The sequence below is a fragment of the Strongylocentrotus purpuratus genome, unplaced genomic scaffold (genome assembly GCF_000002235.5).
Source record: "Strongylocentrotus purpuratus isolate Spur 01 unplaced genomic scaffold, Spur_5.0 spur5_scaffold_8, whole genome shotgun sequence".
NCBI classification, from domain to species: domain Eukaryota; kingdom Metazoa; phylum Echinodermata; class Echinoidea; order Camarodonta; family Strongylocentrotidae; genus Strongylocentrotus; species Strongylocentrotus purpuratus.
The window spans coordinates 29,997,760-30,019,291 of record NW_022145614.1 but is presented as its reverse complement, the minus strand read 5'-3'; the positions used below and the strand labels follow the sequence as shown (position 1 = coordinate 30,019,291).

At 36.0% G+C, this 21,532-nt stretch overlaps 1 protein-coding gene across 1 annotated transcript; it reads right to left on the bottom strand.

The window, feature by feature from the left end:
* Positions 1 to 986: 986 nt before the first annotated feature.
* On the bottom strand, positions 987 to 18,866 carry LOC591616 (centrosomal protein of 89 kDa). Its single transcript, XM_030975563.1, has 18 exons — positions 18,745 to 18,866; positions 16,612 to 16,774; positions 15,869 to 16,103; positions 14,993 to 15,443; positions 14,105 to 14,225; positions 13,319 to 13,401; positions 12,767 to 12,839; positions 9,249 to 9,458; positions 8,344 to 8,490; positions 7,751 to 7,878; positions 7,160 to 7,419; positions 6,559 to 6,677; positions 5,738 to 5,918; positions 4,858 to 5,025; positions 4,075 to 4,216; positions 3,482 to 3,571; positions 2,621 to 2,790; positions 987 to 2,055 (listed from the first exon to the last, which is right to left on the bottom strand). Exons 1-18 carry the CDS (start codon positions 18,790 to 18,792, stop codon positions 1,884 to 1,886), a joined length of 2,961 nt encoding a protein of 986 aa, XP_030831423.1. The 5' UTR covers positions 18,793 to 18,866; the 3' UTR covers positions 987 to 1,883.
* Positions 18,867 to 21,532: the final 2,666 nt, after the last annotated feature.

The window sequence follows — 21,532 nt, the reverse complement described above, 5'->3', positions numbered from 1 at the left end:
TTTAATACAAAGATGCTAATATATTGTTCATATTTTAATCCCTCAAACATTTATACCAAGTCTAAAAGATATTTTGATGTTATCAGTAACAAAGTTTCATTGCAAATGGTTCCCTGTATTTCTGAGAATTTACAAGATAAGCTCTAATTGCAATTGAGGGCCACACTATTTACCACAACTGATATGTAGACAGATTACATGCTTAACTAATTACCTTTACACCAACAAAAAAAACTATTAAAGCTACAACATAATTTGCAAATACATGTAAAGTTTGTTGAAGTTACGCATTATCTAGCACAAACTTCTGAAGGTATTTCATACCTCAATAAAGCTGTACATTGACTCACAGTGTATTCATAACATCATTGTACTCGGTATAGAAATCTACACAAGAAAGTAGGGCTTGTGTAATTCTCTACACATATACATGTATTTATGAATACAAATGGAAATTTAGAGTGGATATAGCTACGATAAGTTCTAACATTGGTAGGACAGACGATAAATCCTCTAACACCATAAAATACAGATATTCAATAAAATGTTTGAACTTTTTTGATATTCAAGGTGAATATATTCAATTTTTTGAACTTTAATTCTTTGGTATTTAATGAGCATGCAACAAATCGTCCCTATTTTCACCAAGTGACGGTAGTGAGGAAATTCGTAACGCAAAGTGAATGCAATTTTTTTTCACTACCGTCACTTTGTGAAAACAGCGACGAAATGTCATATCTTAACAGTTTCCAGCATTTTGGTTTTGTTTGTTTCAGGTTCGTTTTCTTTCACGACTCATTATCCTATTCTAATGCAACATAATATCAGCATCAAATTAAAGTAGTATGCAACAGCAATTTTGTGATTATCATTGATTTTTTTTCTTCACAGTTGATTAATAGATAATTAAATAATTGAAATCATACCTTTTCCCAATACAATTTCCAACACATCTAAGAAGAAGATAAAGTAAAAAAAAGATTTAAAAAAAAAAAAATTTGATTGATAATCCTTCACTACAATTCAAAGGTAAACCTTCAAACAGACATCAAACATTAAAATGGCAAGCTAAGCACATAGAAAATATCTAACCAATAAACAAAATTCAGATATACATATATTATATATACAGATCACCATCAAATTCACCCTGGTAGAATATTGCAATGACCATGAAATCATGAAGAAGAAAAAAATTGAAAAAGTTGAAGACGATTTCAACACCTATCTAAGCAGTTTCCACACCTTTCAAGCACATCTTACTGTATTTCATTGCAACTTATGCAAAATAAGTGCAAAGAAGATAGCAGAAAGTGCTGAATTTCTAACAGTTAATTCAGTGTCTCTTATTTTCTTTTTATCAAAGTACTGAAAAATTACAAGAACAAAGTAAAATGACCCGCATGCATACGGTACATGAGATGAGTTGAGAGAATAACCTTCAATGCAAATGCATTGTATAGCAACACTATTTCTTCAAATGTTAAGGTTAATGCCCACTATACCACCCAACGGCAACCTAATTTTTGAAAATATTGAAATAACATGAGAAATAATGGCCATATAGTCACAGTAGAATAAGGGACACTCTTGCAATTGGTCTGATGTGAATACGATTCAAAGCAGATTGAACCATCTCTGTGATTGAAAAAACCCACAATACCTGCGACAAAAAAATCTCTAGAACACAACTATGCATCAAATTTGATAAACGTATGGAACCTCTGTCAATTGTTTGATTGTGCAATGCATTATAAATTTCCTATATATTAACACAATTCAGGATGTATAAAGTATTTTCATGGGCTGTATGCATGGAAGGCTGTCTTCAATGATAATGTCATTTCATCCTGAGTTTCATAAAACAGTGAAAGTCCTAACTTTCAATCGCTCTCTGATGACATGAGCCCTCTGTTGTCTGAATCAGATCCAAAGGGTATGAGATTGGAGTCCGCAGCAGAAGATGACCTTAAAGACTTGGCAAGCCTGGCCTTTAATCTCTTATTGTCTTGAGTAGCACTCTGCCATACAACCTCTAACTGCTCCTCAACTTTCCTATAAGAAAATTTAATCAATAGACCTTGTTCATATATGTATTACATTACAAGATTACAATAAAAAAAAAAAAAAAAAAAAAATAATAATAATAATAATAATAATAATGATAATAATAATAATAAAAATGAATAATAAAAAAATATATAAATAATAATAATCACATTTATTACACTGATTTTGTTCATTTTTGGCTTATAAAGGAAACTTTTGAAGCCTAGATGATATAGAGAATTTTCAATTTGACTTGTTAATATGCAAGTATTACAACAATTAGAACTTGATGCTGGTGATGGTCTATACCAGATATTTACTAGATATAAATATTGAATAACTTGTTCAATATACATACACACAATATTATCCCAGCTCTTTAAAGATAGGCTACATATTTCGGTGCTCACATCATCACATATTTCGGTGCTCACATCATCCTAGGAAGTCCTTCCTACCGGTACCCATTTAACACCTGGGTGGAGAGTGGCAAATGTAGATTAATGTCTTGCCAGAACTTAACCCAAATTGCTACAAAATCATTTACATGGATACAGAAATAAAGACTCACTGTTTATCAGCTGCAACTTCGTCCAGCGCATCTTGTTTCTCTCTGACTAGCTGACCGAGATGTTTCATCTCTCTCTCGTACTGGCTCAGTCTCGATGTATGAAACTCATCTTGGTCCTTCATACGACCTACAATGTCATCTATTTTATCACCAGCTCTCAGCTTATACATCTGTCATCATCAAAGATATTGTACTAATGTTAACAAGTTTCAGAGGTGATGGTGAGCACCAAAAAAAAAGGGGGGGGGGTTTCCTCAACCATCCGCCTCTTGAGTACCAAAAAAAAAATGATTCAGGAAAAACAAATGGCATCTACCAACATTTTGAGTTCGAAAATTGGGAAAAAATATAGAAAAATAGGGGTTAAATCGGGAGAAAAAAAAATTGGGAAACTGATTTAAATCGGGTAATTATCAGGCCTACAAATCTATGTGTCTCCTTCATTTTTCAGTAGCTCATGGGGAGTACACCCCCCCCCCCCCCCTACCCAACTCCATACCACTTTCTATTCTTTCCTCTTTTCTCCATAATCCTCATCGTTTTCTCCATAATTTCTTCATTTTAATTTTTTTTCCTCTTCTTTATTTATTTTACTTCCACCTTTTCCCAGCATATCTTCTAAGCTTTAAAATATTTCTGTGAATTTTGACTTAATTCCTCCATATCTCCATCTAAGTTATGCAATAAGGCTACATCTTCATTTCTATATTCCATTCTTTGACTTCTTAGCTGATGTTCTCTCAGTTAATTTTTACATACTTTGTTGGTATATTATCTGTTATTTGATGCAACACAATGTGATATTTATATCACTGAGATGAATAGTAAGTTGTAGGGAGGTTTTTGTGGTCCCTTAATTACCTTGAGTTTTTCTTCCATTCTGCCGATGGCAACATTGCCAGCTATCATCTTGTTCACTGCTCTCTCTTTCTCCTGGGCTTGTGTATGTGCCTAAAGAAATATAATCACAAATTCAGAATGCAGGATAAATATATTAGTTTGCTGTACATCATAAAATTGATTCTTGGATAACTTCTCCTTGGAGTATACCCCCCCCCCCCCCCCCTTACTTGGGTAAAATGTTAGGGGTAAATCCTTTTACAAGGTAGCTCTCAGCATTTAGGAAGACAGAGAGAGAGAGAGAGAGAGAGAGATAGAAAGAGAGATGGAGAGAGAATAAATACAAAATACTTGCAGACAGAATAAAAGATTGAGTCAAATAGAAAGAAATACTATAAGACAACATAACGATGAATGAGAAAACAAAACATTAAAACAGTTGCAAGGAAGTTTGCAATGACACGTAACCTCACTTATGGAGCAACACAGGAGAAATTCTAAAACATCCTTCCCCAGCCCCCCCCCCCCAAAAAAAAAAGAGAAATTAATAGACATATGACAAATGAATAAATAAACAATGTCATGTGAATTTGACACTAAAGTAAAATACTTACCATCTTTTTGTATGAATCTCTCTCTGCAGCCGTCTGTTCAGCTATCTCCAGGACTCTATTGAGATGCTGATTGGCTGCCTTCTCTCTGGCTTCTGAATGAGATAACTCCTTCTCTAGCATCGTCAGCTTGTGCTGTAAACGTCTGTATGAGAGAGAAACGGAGAGAGAGAAAGGGAGAGACAGAGAGAGAAAGAGAGGGAAAGAGAAAGAGAAAGAGAGAGAGAGAAGAGAGAAAAAAAAAATTGGGTAACAGAGGAAGAGAGAGAGAGATTGGGGGGGGGCAGATAAAGAAGAGGAGAAAGGGAGATGATGATGGTAAATGTGCTTTATATTGATGAGATGGAAATGCTTACATGATCTACATTACATACAGATACATGTTATCTACACTTCATATAAAAAAAATCATATTTAATATGGCCAGTAATGACAACTTTTATATTCTTGTTTTCTCTCATTTAACAATCCATTCAATAACCTTTTGGGGGAATTTATGCTGTAATGAAAAAAATATGCTGTTAAAGGGATTCAAAATGGTTTCAGTACATCTCTCCATTTTATTAAGTTCATTATTCAAATCCAAATATCCCCATGTCATACAGCAGAATCATGCCCCAGCTTTAAAAAAATAAAAATAAAGGATATGCCCTTAATCATATAAAGAAGTTAAGAGTATAGTAAGTTCAGATCAGACTAAAAAATTCATATGTGATGCATATATTTAGGTATTCAGAACTTGCTAAATTATCTTGTTATATCTTGTCATCTATTGATTTGTCTTACTTCTGAGCCTTTAGCATTGCTTGTATCTCTCCTTTGAGTTGACTATTCTCTGCTTGATAGTCGACTACTCTCATTGCTACACTCTGCTTCTCTGTCTCTACAGCCGTCAGTCTGGAGAGTGTGTTCTCTGTCTCTGCTTCGACCTGACGCTTCAGGTCATGCATACTCCTACCAGAGAAAATAATTAAATAATAATAATAAGTTATATATATATATATATAGCGCTCAATACAAATGTTTCTAAATGCTTTAGATCAATTTGTAAAAACAATCAAAAGTATCGTATATGATTAAAGAAACCAACGACCTATGAACTAAATTTTAAAAGGAAGTAGTAAGCACTATCAGGGAAAATATAGGGAATGGACAATAAGGAAGAATGTACCAAAGTTCACAAAATACTGCAAGTAACATATTCTTAAAACTAACATATAAAGACAAAACATGATGAAAGACATTAAAAAGACAGAATAAGTAACAGATGTCTAGAATGGAATTTAAAAAAAAAAACATTGTCAATGATGCACCTAAAGTGTCTAGATTGTACTGACAATCACAGACAACTTGCTGACTGAGACAAATCTACTAACACTGAAATAGGGCATTTTAAATATCATGCTTATATAGCTGTCTACCCTAAATGCTTATATTACAGTAAACAGGTATCTGTTAACAATATGGCACTGCTTCTACGTTTTTTTTAAAAACTTTTTAAAATACAAGATGGTCTACATGGTGGTCTATAAAAAAAAGTGGAGGAATCAATGTATCAGCTATCCTTCTCCCACAGAAATAGGCCATTCCACACTTATTTGAAAGTTAAAATTAAGTTCTTTATCTTTTGGTATTGAGAAAATTAAGCTCTTTGAGTTGTTCTTACCTCTTGTACTCTGCAACGGTATTAAGATGTTCTTGTACCGGCATCTGGCTCTCGACCTCTCTGACGGATCTCTCATGTTGGTCCTTGAGGGCACCGTACTTTATTTGTAGCTCGGACAGCTCACTCTCCACTCCATTCTTCTCCGATTCTACCAGGGTCAGACGTTTTGTAAGTCTTATAGCTTGATTTATAAAATAAGAAAAAGAACCATATTACATATAAAATTCAATGGTGGAATATGCATATCAAGTATGAAAGTCTGTACTCTGGAACTTCTATTACAGAGCTTTGAATATGAGCACTAGCATAAAAGATACAAATATAAGCCAGATAATCTCACAACAAATTTTTTTTGTTAATATTGATTCAAAGGCTTTTGATTTTTTATTTGATTAATCCTGGTTGATTAATTATTTAAGTGCTATTATCAGAAGGCTAATATACTCTGAACTCTTACTCCAAGGGACCTGCAGTTTTATGTCCTATCTGAAAGCCTTGGTAACTGAGGATTCGATTCAAAGGGTGCTGAGCATGAACTTGATTTAAGCCAACTTTAATTGCTTTAAGACCACTTCTCTAAAACCAACTTTGCTCGTTTTGATTTTGTAATCTAACCATTAACTGATCACAGTATCAGTTTACTTTCCTGGGCGCGGTTTCTCTGCTGATCACAGAGTTTATTCTATTGCAGGTCCATCTGTTTTGTAATAAGACCTCTTGATTTGAACCTGGGACCTAGATCCCATTTTAGAATCCACCTCATTTACCACTAGGCCTCATCTAACCTTATCTAATTGCCTATCTTTGAAAATTGTACTTACTTTCCTGAGCATGTTTCCTCTGCTGCTCATGGAGTTTCTTCTGTTGCAGGTCCATTTGTTCTAGGACCACTTGATTTTCCTCCAGGACTAGTTGAGCCTGTTCTTCTATTTCATTTAACCTGGAACAGAAAGGGAAAAATTCCACTTTATAGTTTTTAAAAAGATCATGATCTATTCTTTTAACTGTAAAATAACTTGCTATCATATATTCCTATCATCTTTTCTAATATACTCTTTGCATATACATTAGTTCATTTATATATTCACATTTACGATTTTATTTCATTTGTAACCCATATAAATAGCTTTTATCCCCCTCTCTCTTTGCCTGCCTCACTCTTCTCTCTCTCTCTCTCTCTCTCTCTCTCTCTCTCTCTCTCTCTCTCTCCCTAGCTCCCTCCCTCTCTCTGTGCCTCTCTCTCTCTCTCTCTCTCTCTCTTCCCACTTGTTTCTCTACATCTCTGATGCATCTTCCTTCTATTTCAGCAGCTACCCTGCAAGTCTAGAAAACAAAATAACCACTTCAACATATCGAGTGCATGGGCATGCATTATTTTTAGATTTTGTTTTTGTTACTGAAGTAAAGGAACACACCACTTACCAGCTCTCTGATTTCTTGGCCTTTGGCCCCACCCCTCCACCGCCGGTCTCCTCCAGCTTCCGATAGAGCCTCTGGTTCTCCCTGATCACCTCCTCTGCGCTCCTTCTCAGCTCCTCCACCTCTTCTACGTTCACCTGGATCTCCTCCTCCTTCTCCATGAGTTGAGCCTCGTAGGCGGTGATGAGAGGGGAGAGGTACTTGGTGTCTGTCAGCCATCTTGGGGTGCTTCCCCTGGTGGGTAGACCTGGGGGATCCCCCTTCTGAGAATGAGAAAATACAGGGAAAGTGTGTATAAGGGTCATTCAAGGGAGACAAGAAATTATTATGCACAGGTGGTCTTTGTGTACAGGTTCTTTTAATGCATGTTTCAACAATAATTTTTTTCAAGGGAAACACAACATTTAGGTTACTATAGCAGGCTTAATCATATGAAAAGAACAAATTCACTAATTTTGAATACTTATTACGGTTGAAATACTATATCATTTCGGGGGGGGGGGGTATTTCTTTTTTTAACTCACAATCTTTTTAGACATTTATAGTGCAAACATTTCATCTGATATACATGTATAAACAGCTACCAGTACATACCTGCGGAGGTGCGTATTTGGCTTGGTATCTACTGAGCTGAACGTTGAGTTTATGGATGACATTTTTAAGCTCTTCATTGTCCTGTATCACAGCCCCTGCCTGCTTTTTGAGTTGATTCAAATACATCCCTGCAGAATTTCAAGAACAATTTTTTTTTGTTAATCTTAAATGCACAAACACTGTGGAATTTCACAGTTCATTAAAGTAATTAAATCACTATTATCATCACCATCCAGTACGTGTGTTTGGATACTATTTGATCCTGGTTTCATCATTCCATAACCAGCATAAAGTCCTGTCATATTTGTTTCATCGTCCATCATCATCATTGTCGTCGTCATCATCGTCGATATCATCATCATCATCAGCCTCATCATCGTCACCATTGTGATCATAGTGGTCATAATCGCAGACATCATCATCGTCTAGATCATCATCATCACGGAAGTCTTCATTATCGTCGACATCATCATTGTCATCATCATCATCATCGTCATCATCATCATCATCGTCATCATCATCATCCACCCTCCTCTTTCTCCTCCACCCCTCATCATCAACATCCAACCTCCCCTTCTTTATCCACCCCTCACCATCATCTTCCTGATTAGACTGAGCCATGTCTTGTAGGGTCATATTCTCTCCCTTGAGTCTTTTGTTGGCCTCTTGAAGTACCCGCTTCTCATCTCTCTGGCGATGACAAGTATCACTCAGTTCTCCCACTTGAGCCTCCAGATCACCTATGAAAGACGTCAACAAATAAGGTAAACTTTGTCACAACTCTTTGACATAGCATTTAAAATATTATTGGATTAATATTGCACAACAAATAAATAGTACATATGTTTCTTTCTACAAATTAAGTACTAAACCAGGGCTAGAGATTTAGCTCCCATATACATATTGCATGGGATCAGAACAAACTACAAATGGATAGAATCTGTGCTTAAAGTGCTGAAAACATTTGAAGAATAGGCTTATTGCAGAGAGTAATCATTATACAGAATTCAGGTATTCATATGGCTACAGAAGAATCGTTAGCAATTGGGTTTTGATCAATCTACGTTCATTTCACATAGCGTGACTAGTTCATATGTAGAATAAGAACACATTTCAACTATACCAGCAGCCTGGGTTAATTATGTCTTGTAGTTGCCCATGGAGCATATCGTCGGCCGGGTGGCATAAGGGCGTTAGCGCACGAGCGACTCGAAAACTACTTTTCAAATTATTTGCATTTAAAGATTTGTTTTATATTTATACTGCTTTTCCATCCCGAAAATTGGCTTAAAACATAAAAGACTAATAGAAATGTTGTAGTAGAACACGGCCACAATTTTTTTCTCTAAAATAAGTCAGTTTTATCGAAGTTAGAGGCGATTTAGTGCTAACGTCCTTCTGCTTAAAGTTTCATTATTGATCTGAAATTCCAGCTAATGCCCTTCTGCCAGCCAGGCGACGATATATGATAACACTTTCCTTTACTATAGTAACTTACTGACAAGCCCCAAGGATTTATTCAAATCTGTTCTCCTGCCTCTCTCTTCTACCAATTGCTTCGTGCGTTGATCTAGAGTGTTCATGAGATCATCCCTCTCCCTTTGTATCAGATCCAACTCCGTCTCCAGTCTCTCGTTTGTCCTCCTCAGGTAATCATCGCTGGCGGACTGGTTGAGGGAATCTGCCCGGCTAAGATGACTGTAGATGTCTGCGTGATATTACAAATAAGGTACAGTATTAGCTATATGTTACACACATCCTAGATGCGATTGCTAAATACTGCATCGAAATGGTGACTTAAAGCCCCATTGCACTACTTGTATCTACTTGCTCCCTCTATATAGAAAACAATGCCTAAGCGGTGCCCGTTGGTCCCCCATGATCCTCTTTTTCTTATGTTAATTGAGAGCTGAGTTAATGAGATAACCATGCACCTGTCAGTGACCACGATGGGTGGTCTAATCCCTCCTGGCCAAACTAGTACAGATGGGCTTTAAAACAGAGAAATTTACAATCATTCCAATATGCAATATCCTATTTTAGTTTTTAATCAAGTTCATCTTTCAAGAAATAATGACATATAGTGCCTTCATTAAAAACATTTAGTAAAAATTGTTTTAAATTTGTATTCACATAAACAAGTACCTTTACTTCAAGAACTAGCAGGACCCGCGGAAATCCGCGGGATTCTAGAGGGGGGCGGGGGTGAAATAGATATATAGAGACTGTCTAAATTAAAACCACCAAGAACTTTGCTTGCCATTCAGGCCATTAAAAAAATATACATGTTGAGCGTCCCCGCCCGATTATTTTTGGGGACCGCCTCCTATTTATTTTTTAAATTTTTTAAATTTTTTTAAACATTTTTAAAAAAAAATTTGTAATTGTTTAATATTTTTTTTTTTTTTTTTTTTTTTTTTTTTTTGAAAGAAAAAAAAAACAGCGTCCCCGCCTGCTTCCTTTTTGGGGGCCGCCTCCTATTTTTATTTTTTTTATTTTTATTTATTTTTTTTTTTTTGAAAGAAAAAAAACATGAAAAACACTGCTAAAATGTATTTCTGTTTTTAAAAAAAAAAAAAAAAAAAATTGTCGGCCGCCATCTTGAAAAATAGCCAGAGTGTCAGGGAAAATGTACGGAGCGGCCATTTTGAAAAAAAAAAAAAAAAAAAGGGCCTCCTCCTTCCCATTTTTCAAAAAAACAGGACGCTAAACATGTTTTTTTTTTTAATTTGGCCTTATATATAAAAAAAAACAAAAACGATCCAACTGTACCTGTAGTTATTCTTTAAGCCACTGGAACTGCGTAGAGTTCCGTAGTGTGGCGTACCGACTACGCAGAAATTAGGCTGCATATTAATGGGAAAATAGTCCCTGCGTAGGTTATGCGTAGGCTGGCGTACAGGTTTGCTTATGGTTGCTTACTGTGTAGAAAGCTTTTACTGCTTTGACGATCTGGCGTAGGGTAGCGTACTGTTGCGTAAAAAGGCGTACTTTCTGCGTCAAGTTTCTACGCCGAAAGTACGCGAAAAAAATTAAACATGTTGAATTGTTTTCGTTCATCTTGCGTACCTCTTTCCGTCCCTCAGCATATAGTAACGTAGGCCAGCGTAGTTGGTACGCAACACTACGCAACTCTACGTATTGACCCCACGCCAATTAGTGACCCGCAAGTGTCACAAATAAAGTATTAAAAATATGCTTATCTGACCCTAAACGCCTAAACCCCCCAATCTTTCGGGGGTTTATGGCCCCTTGAAACCCGTGGACCCCACGCCTATATTGTATATACACTCAACTCGCCGCGATCTGATCTCTCCCCCCCCCCCCCCCCAACTTTGAAGAACGTAACCCCCGAGCTTTTGGGGGTTTATGGCCCCTTGAAACCCGTGGACCCCACGCCTATATTATATATACACTCAACTCAGGACCCGCGGAAATCCGCGGGATTCTAGAGGGGGGGGGGGGCGCAGGCAAAAAATTAAGTTTTTTCATTTCGGGGGCTCCATTTCGAATTTTGGGAAATTTTCGGGGGCTACTTTTTCAACTTTCGGGGGCTCTTTTTTCTGGGGCTACTTTTTCATTAATTCATAAAAGGATAGGCCTACACTTTGTTGAGATTTGTTTAGTAGGCGAAGGTTTCAGGCTTAATACTTAATAGGTCTAATTGCCTATTTAAAAAAACAACATTTTTCTAGTTCAATAACTAAGTTTTCATGCATTGCTTTGATGCAAGAACTGTAACATAATTAATAGATCTAGATTGTGATTATTTTCTGACCATGAATTTCGATAATCATTTTTCAAAGTAAAATTTTCACAAGAAAATCAGACAGTCGTTTAAAAACGTAGACATTAGTAATACTTTTACTAATTCTAAGCTCAGGTTTCGTAAATCTATTCACGAAACTATATTGAAATCGTGATGCAAACCAACAGATAACAATTTCAAAGTGTCAAATCTCTTCGACTCGAGCTCAGCTCAGCTGATCGAACTCGCACACACTCCAGCGTAACTCCATGAAGCTCGAACACCGACGCCGCAGGCCTCGGAAGCCTGCGCTGCGCGGTGCCGGTGTTACACTGCACTGTGTATGTGTGAGGACTGAAGGCAGCTTGCGACTGCAACTGTCAGTCCAATGGTTTTCTTGTGAAAACTTTCCTTTAGAAAGTGATAATCAAAATGTAGTATACATTAGTATACATTAACCGTCATAATCACAAAATAAGCTTTGATTTCATACCTCCATTCACGAAAACTATATCAAAATCGCGGCAATCATGATGGAAATAGGTCTCTAAGTTTGGACGTGGACGGGATCGAAGCTTCGTGTGTATCTCTGCGGCTTATGCAGCTACTACAAAGGATATCCTATACAAAGATGCTTTACTCGGGTAAGCCCGACCGTGTGCATCGTGCATTTAATACGCAACTTAATGTGAGTTGCTCGTCGTCTGTCGTGTGTCTACGGATGTAATGTTGAATATCCATGAGGTGTCTCTGTCGTCACGCATATCCTGCATTATGCATATCGCGTCTGTTTTCGCCCTGGACGTCGACACGGAGGAGGACCTCGGGCGGAGTATAGCCAATTCGCTAGAGTAGACTCTCCCGCGGACGACGGCACCGGGCACGGGTACCCCGAGGGCAGGGTTCAGGAGGAGATAGCCGCACCAACTTGGGTCGGCGATCTCATTAAAAAACAATAGAATACAAAGGCCGGCGGAGACGTCATGCTCCCCCGCGGAGCCTTAGCGTATTACTATTATAGACATTCACTGGAATAGTTTACTGATTTGCTAGCCAATCAATTAACAAACAAATCTGAGATAAAGCATTATTTTTTAGCTGGAATATATACAGTAAGGCCCATATTTTCAAACCTTACCTCAGGAAAACAGTTAAGTTACAGTTATTGCTATAGACACGTGGCCTTTATAGAGACAGAGCATCTATGCATGGCAGGTTTGATTAAAATATGTAAATTATGCATTGTATAGAGCAGCATTATCACTTACCATTATCTTGAGGTGTAACAGGGGGCGGAGCTGCAGTATACTGGTTGTTGTCTACTCTCACTTTCTCGATCATCTGTCAGATATAAGCAGAGCTTGAGTATATTGATACCTGTTTATATCTATGCAATCAATTATAAAATCTTAAAAGAAATCAATTTGCATAAAACTTGCAAAGAGATCCAATGCAGATTGGAAGAAAATGCTCAATGTGTCCTGTAGATGTTCTGTTGTAATTGTAAAGGTGTATTATTCAAAACTGATTTCAGTATTTGGATTGACAATAGCTTCACTCCATATACACATGTACATACACATTATTTTATCTCTGATTATTCACTTGTATTCCATTTACATGTTTTTGTTTGTTTAATAAATCTCAATCAATATGAAACGTATTTCAGATTGTGCCCCATGCAGGCTCCACCAAGTCTTGAAAATGAAGTATTGAAACCAAGTTGGAAACTTGAGATGTGACTCGATTAAATATATAATATGGTATGTAATAAATGATAGAGATGAATATTATACAGGTATGTGAGAGATACAACTTACAGGTTCATTCACAACATTCTTTGTTTTGGATCGTCCAGATTTCTTTTTGCTCCTTCCAGAGACCACCTCGGGATTGCCGAGATCTGTTATGAACAAAAACAACAAAAAAGAAATTAAAAACAGAATAAACATAAAGTCTTACACGCAATGAAGCAATAACAATATACTTATTCACTATGAATCAAATGAGACAAAACTGGTACAACTAAAGACAATTCTACAGTGAATAGAAAATTACTTTCTGGGATACTTTCTTACTGATAGAGGAATTACCATGTGAATACAGTGATTGATAAGCAAACACAAAACAACTCAAGATAAAAAAGTATTTCCATTATCTTTCTACTCCACTTTCCTTCTTTTTTAAGTATGAAATTCATCAATAACAGATACAGTCAAACCTGTCTATAGCGACCGCCCAAGGGAAACACAAAAAGTGGCCTTTGTAGGTAGGTGGTCTTTGTAGACAGGTTCCTTTAGTACATGATTCAATAAGAAATCATTTTCAAGGGAAACAACAAATGTGGCCTTTGTAGGCAGGTGGTCTTTGTAGGCAGGTGGTCACTAAAGCAGGTTTGACTGTAATTGTATTTGTTTTAATGTGATGGGTTCAGATATATTTGAAAAAGAAATACATATTTCATATCATATTTTTCAAAAATGCATATCACTATTTTTAGCAGAGTAAAGCAGAGTCATATCCTGAATTTCAGGGCAAATGACAACACTCCAATTGAAACCCATATTTATTGTGGTTTACCCATATGCTAATGTTAAATCACAAACCTGGTGATTGTGGCTTTCTTTTCCATGATGGTGTAGGTGAGATGAGATCTGAGAAGTCGTCTGCTGACACTCCGGTAAAGTCACTCTCATTGGATAATATAGATGGATGCCTCTCTAATGGCTGCAAGAAACAAAGAAGGTGCATTGAGGTTTTGAATTATAAGTATATATAATTCACCAAGACTCATACATATTGAACTCCCAGAAAATGATTTGAGTAAAGAAAGCTTCATCTAAAGGATGCAAGAAACAAAAAAACAGCTCCAGTCAGTTGGATAGTTTAGAAATTTGTTTTTTACAAGAATATATTACTTCTTAAATGATTGATTATCAGGATAAAGGGTTATTTTCAATTTAATCACTGGCACTTTACTAGACAAACAAAAGACCCTAGAAATTAGTACCATAAAAGATCATAATTATTGTGATAAAGGATTATTAGTTAGCTGCCCAGCAAGTCAAATATAGATACTTTATGAAGTGGCAAAGTCTCACTAAGTCTCACTCACAATTTATATTATCTTTTCTGATACTTGGTATAGAGTCTATACAATAATATATTATTTTTCCCTCTAAAATTCCCAAGAAAATGAAATGAAATTAGCCAATTTAGTCTCTTTCATAACTGATCTAGCAACAACAACAAAAACAAAAATCAAACAAAAAAGAGCTCATTGTGTGTAGCTTTTTTTCCTCCCACAAAAAAAAAGAAGAATTTTAATATAGATTTGTCCATGTACTAAAGACCAAATTGTATTCAAAAGTGAAGTGTGTTAAACTGTTTGTCAGTTTATAAATGAATTTTTGAATTTAACACAATTGATAGGCAGAAATCGTGGGAAATTGAATAAGCTAAGAAACAAAGCTAGGATAAAATAATATCCTTACCTCATGCTTTTTAATAGGCTGAGCATATAATCCTTCAAACTCATCAGTACCATTCTTTCCTTTCTTCTGTTTCTTCTCCTTCTCTTTTGCTTTCTTCTTTTTCCTCTTGCCAGAATTTCCTCCACTATCTGCCCCATCCAGGGCTCCTGGAGAGTACCCTTGCTCATGACCTTCATGATGACCTTGTGAATAACCTTGAGGATGACTTTGTGGAAGACTTTCCTCATAATCTTGAGTATGGATATCTGCAGCATGGCTGGTGCTTGGCAATGTTGATGGATCCCGGGGAGAGGGAACCGGTTGAGACCGGTTTGTGTCGGTTCTGGTGCGGTCTGTCAGTCTGGGCGATTCTTCTTCTGATGTGGGCGGGGTCTCGAGCCTGGCCCGATTTGATATGGTGCCCCTCTTCTCTTCAGAGAGCATTTTTTGGATGTCTCCCACTCGGGCATAACTAGAAGAATTGAGATATTGAACACAGAAGTAAATGGAATGCAATAGAAACACCTAAGTGCTCAAAAATGTATTCTATCTCGTAAGTCTATTTATTTCTATTTCTGCCCTCATTAATGCAATTTCATTTTTCCTAAAAAAAGGATGTTCTTTATTGAGTGCTTCTAATTCAATTTGAATTTCAAACTGACTTTGGAAAAATTGCATTCTTAAATAAATCAAATGGTACAAACTGTATTGTTATACCAATACCTTAATTTCTTGGTTAAAGTATGTACCAGTTTGCTTATCTGGAATAATTTAGGGTAACATTGGATGCAAATAATTTACTATGCAAAACATAGTACCAAATGGGCTATAATTCCAAAGTTGCACATGAGCACGATTCCCTTGTAAAAAGGAGATGAAGAAAGACTGCAAGCTTACCCAGGATCATCATTGTACTCCATCTCACGCTGTCTCCTACTGATCCCCATATAATCCAGATCTTCATCGTCGTCATCATCCTCCTCCTCGCTGTCCTCGTAATCATACATGCTGCTCCGCGCCATGCTGCCACTCTCCAGATGACGCTGCACCTCTGCTGCATCCACCCCTCCTCCTTCTTCTCTGGGTGTGAAGTCACCTGTAGCTCTCAGAGTGCTGTTTGGTGATGGGCTTGCTGTTTATATTGGAATGGAGTTTCATATTGTTGAATAAATCATACCTACATAATTTGTAGCTTATGAATATCAGGAAGTTTAGTGTAAGGGATTTTCCAAAGATTTGTTTACATTCTTGCAAATAATTAACTGTTGATTTATAACACTGAGAAAGCCTTAAAATATAATTTCCCCTTCATCAATGTGTAGATAAAATGCTTTATATATATATATAAAATTATATTCATCTACATCTATAAATAGATTGTTATTGTCATATCAGCCCATTCTTCAGTCAATTCAATGTTTCAATACTTTCTAGTCTTTTTATTCTCTGACCTAGGCCTATTCTCTTTTGCAAACATTAGTCAATGGTAGGCGGCACCCATGAAACCTCTTCTTTTTATAGAATTAAATTTCATTTTCTTCATTTGAATATTATTTCCAGAATTTCTTTATTACTTTAAGGAGATTCTGCTCTTTTCATTTCGCATTTATTATTCACATTATTGAATCAAGCAGCCTCACCTATTGCTCTCCCTACAAAAGTAGCATCCATGATGGCGCTAGATAATGCTGATGCTGGCCTAGAATGACTAGGGGCAGGGCTCTGGGCTGGCTTAGGAGGCTCCGGGGATCGAGGCACAGCAGCGAAAATGGCTCGAGGGAACAACGCTGTCCCAATACGGGACTGCAAAAGTAAACATAGATATACTCAAGGTTCACTTCTTGATACAGGTTAAGATGCCTCTACGAGTCTATGTCCAGATCCTGGTTAATTGATAGTATTCTGATAGTACACAGTGTAGTTCATAATCAATTGATTGTTAATAATATCAAAGCTGTATCTTCTTCATGTACTTTAGTTTAAAAGGGGAATTGTCTTTCAAATCTGTAATCAAGTGGAATTCTTAAAGGAAACAGTAATACAATTCAAAGGTTGCAGTACTCAATAAAGCAGACTCAGATATGTAGAATCTCCTTCCAAAAATATTGAAAAAGCTCAATGTCATTAAGATTCTAAATTATAATTGATAATTATAACATCAAACAGGTATAAAAACTTTCATCTAAAGTTCACCTTTATTTAAAAATTGAAATCATTGAAATCAACAGGTTTATTAACATCGAGCAGAAAAATATATTTCCTCAGGACGTCAAACTTGTGATAATAAATTTGTGTCAAGGACAGGGTTGTGAAACAATTACGGTTAAGAAGATGAGCATAGGCTACATTAGACCGAATTTTCCGTCTCTTTCGTTCGTTAGCCTCTTATTGGGGTAGGGTCGGCCGGCTCTCTCTTTAGAGACGGAAACCGTCTATACACATTCCCTTGATAACGCCACGGCCATTTCAGGTCGTAGCGTTTTGCCCCCAAAATCCCCCAAAATGTCATTTTACCTCATGCATTGATTATTTAAAATTAGGAGAAGGTTATACTACATCGGTTCCACTTACCAACTTGACTGAAATAATCCATTTAATGGTCCCTTTTAAGGAAATTATGGGTCAAAATCGACATCCATGTTGAAATCTTGCAAGCCGTGTTAAACTCTCGCTGCGCACGGAGTCATCTGTGATAACGCCATTACGAACGTGTAGATGGCGCACAGTTTTTCCTTCATAATCGTTTTGCCTTCGGCGTAGACTAGAAGGGATGAGATTGATTTAGATGACTCCGTGCGCAGCGAGAGTTTAACACGGCTTGCAAGATTTCAACATGGATGTCGATTTTGACCCATAATTTTCTTAATAAAAGGGACCGTTAAACGGATTATTTCAATCAAGTTGGTAAGTGGAACCGATGAAGTATAACCTTCTCCTAATTTTTTATAATCAATGCACGAGGTAAAATGACATTTTGGGGATTTTGGGGGCAAAACGCTACGACCTGAAATGGCCGTGGCGTTATCAAGGGAATGTGTATAGACGGTTTCCGTCTCTAAAGAGAGAGCCGGCCGACCCTACCCCAATAAGAGGCTAACGAACGAAAGAGACGGAAAATTCGGTCTAAGGCTACATGAGACAGTGCAGCGTGAACTACAACATAAAATTAAGACGAACTTCCTGAAGAGTGAAGGAACAAAAAAGACCTAATTACTTGCTTATCATTTATTGATTTCTTCATTTATTTGTTTGCAACTTGGACATGTCAATCATTTAACCATAGAATTTCGTGTTGGCGATAGACAGACCCTAGGCCTACTAATTTTCTGTATTTGCTCTTCTTCTGATTTTTTTCTTCTTCAAAGTTCAATTTAAAAATCCGGCACTAGGGTCTAGGCTATATTGCTAAATAATACATTTGCAAGATACATTTCCATCATTTCATTCACCAGATCCTCGTTTGTTTGGGCAATACCATTCTACACATAAAATATAATTATCTCAAGAGACTGAAGAAAAACAACCTTCAAAATCAGTCGACATCGGAGAATTCATACAGCGAAAACCCATGATTGCACATAACAAGACATCAAATTAAATGTATGGGACCAGAGAAGAAAGTGAGGTGTTGCTTAGGAACATGACGCCGTTCGTAAGGTTTATTAGAAATACGTATTTCTGCATTATAATGAACATAATTTCATCTATTATTTTGCGTTTAGGAAATATACATTGTAAATAAACATTTAAAGTGACTAAAATTGAGTTCTCACCAGCGGTTTGTTCTTTTTCTTCTGCTTTTTGTCCTTCTTCCCTGCCATTTCGGTGGTCGGCGTCGCAAGAAATGCAAGAATTCAAAAATTAGTCTTTATTCAAGCAGCATCAATGTTATTATCTAGAACTTTAGCTCTGCTACGAATAGATTACTCACATTGTGTGTGCGAACCATTCAATGGGTTTAAAAGAACATTTCTATATCAATAAAAAATAAAGTCAACTAAAAACACGAATATATTTTTTTTAATCTTCATCTACAAAAAAAATATTTGAATAAATGTAAAAATAAATAATATATTTTGATTTACCTGAGACTATTTGTTTTGCTCTCTTTTTTTTTTTCCTCATCATGTGCGCTCTCAGATCTCATCCTTGTCTGTCGTGGTTTTAGGGAAGCCCGGTAGAAAAGATGACTGTTATCCCTGATTTTGACATTTAATTGGCCACCTTTTGGTCGAGCCAATCTGAACTTAAATAACAAATCTCTACAATTTAGTTCCGTATTTCATTCTTCTGTTGTTTCTTTTTACAAAATGAGAGTCACTTTTATTCCTCATTCCAATTTTAGGGCTCTATTTTATTTTTTTAAGATTCAGGAATAAAATCACACCTCCCCTCGAACTAAAAATGTGTTTGTGATATAAATAACTTACAGCTAATTTATCCCAGAGCTTCATATGCTATGCCATACGTATAGGCTAATGATTTTCGCTCCTGAACCGCATGCAAGAATTAATTTGCCCCTCACCTATAGAAACTTAATAGGTCAGATCGCCTTTAATAATTCCATTTCTTTTCTCGGTTAAAACATGTCATTAGTGTCTAAAGTATTCGATACATGTACAATAATGATAACAATCATTGAAGATATTAAAAGTAATTATACAATATCCTGCTCACTAGAATACCCACTCAGTCAAGACTTATATGTTTTATTATGCATTGAAATCAATGTGGGAATGTGGGTGTGACGGGGGGGGGGGGGGGAGTGTACGGGTCTTGGTTTGAGTTCATTGGTCCATTCTGATATTATTTGAAATCCAAGAGCTGTTATATACTACAGGCCCGCAGTGATGCAAGTACTGTTCTTATTTTTGTAAAGAAACCTGAATGATAAAAATGAAAAATTATCATACCAGGAATATTTATTTATTTATTTATTCAAGTTGTATTTAAAATAGAGGGTATAGGTACATTCAGTTTAACAAAACTGCTTTCCAAGTACGCCCTCTAGAACGACATATAACAGTGATATACAAAAATACAAGGAATATATAACAAATATAACATTCATCAAAACTAAACATTTACATATTTGACATAATATAGAGTACAAACATATATAACATAAGAAATATAATTATACCGGAAGAGGGAAATAAGAACAGAGATTCGACTATAATAAATGTTTTTGCTTTATTAAATAGGGTGCTTGCTTTATATGACAATGATCTTTTTTTTTTAATTCGGTTTTGAATGCGCTATAGTTCTCCTTATAATATGTAGGCCCCTCTGTTTAAAAACGGACCCCCCCCCCCCTTGAGAAAAATTGATTAAATTAATTTCAATTCAATAATTGTTTTTGATAACGTGTTGTAGCCAGAGGATAAATTGCCTTTGTTTACAACGATTTCTAAATATCATTTCACATTAAAAATTACATTCAAGATCGAATGACAAACGGGTCCCGCAATGCCTAAAAAATATGTTTTTAAAATCCATTAGTTTGTTCATTACGTAAAATATGAAACAAATAAATACAAGGTTTAAATAATTTAATATTGGGCCTACAGAATGGAATGGTAAAAGTAAAAGGACACTACATGACATTTAATGATTTACTTTAATAAAATTATTCTTTTAAAGATACTATGTCCCTTTTGCAGCCAACCTCATATTCTGTAGAACTTTGCAGGAATTATGAATATGACATGTATATCCTATCTGTGAAATTTAAACGTTAGCAGTGTCCTTAATATAGTCAAATTATGCAAGGAAACCCGTTTACTTGGTAGACTTTACTGTCAGACACTATTGAGTGACTGACTGGCTTTTTTCTCCTTTGGTAATAACATACATAAAATGAGCTGTAAAGGATTTGTCTGCATCAATAACCCACTTCTTGTAATGGCCAAAATCAAACTGATTGAATCTTTGCGCAGCATAAAACGTACGACCATGCGGTACAATGCCGTCTGAAAATCAAGACTATTACTTAATGGCTCTATAGCTCCTAAGTCGATTTGACAACTAATAGTCGTTATTTTCCCACTTAAAGACATTTTCAAGCCCCCTATGTTTAAGGGGAATTCTAAATTAGTAATATCTTTCAAATGCCATTGGAATTTAACCTTTTCATTTTCTTGGCCTGCAAATGGGACATAGTACCTTTAAAGCCTATATTTCTAGCATGACGAGAAATGGCACGTTGTATTCATAACAATACAATAATAAAAAAAAAATTAAAGTTATAAAACACACCACAGGCATTGAATATTAAAAACTGAAATATTATTATTTACATGCAAAAGGATATTTGATAACATTTATTTCAATAATGTCGTCACAGATAGGAGGTTTATATCAAAAACAAAATCAGGTATCTTGGTGATTTGTACTTTGTAATATTCGACTGCCGTTATGGACAATATTAACTTTGAATTGGTCAATTAAATCTTGTAATTGGCTATGGAAACACTTATTACGATCACTGATTAAACGAAAGGAATGAGTATTCAAGTATTTGTGTGCTCATTTTGAGACCAAAGCAGTTGTAATTATTTG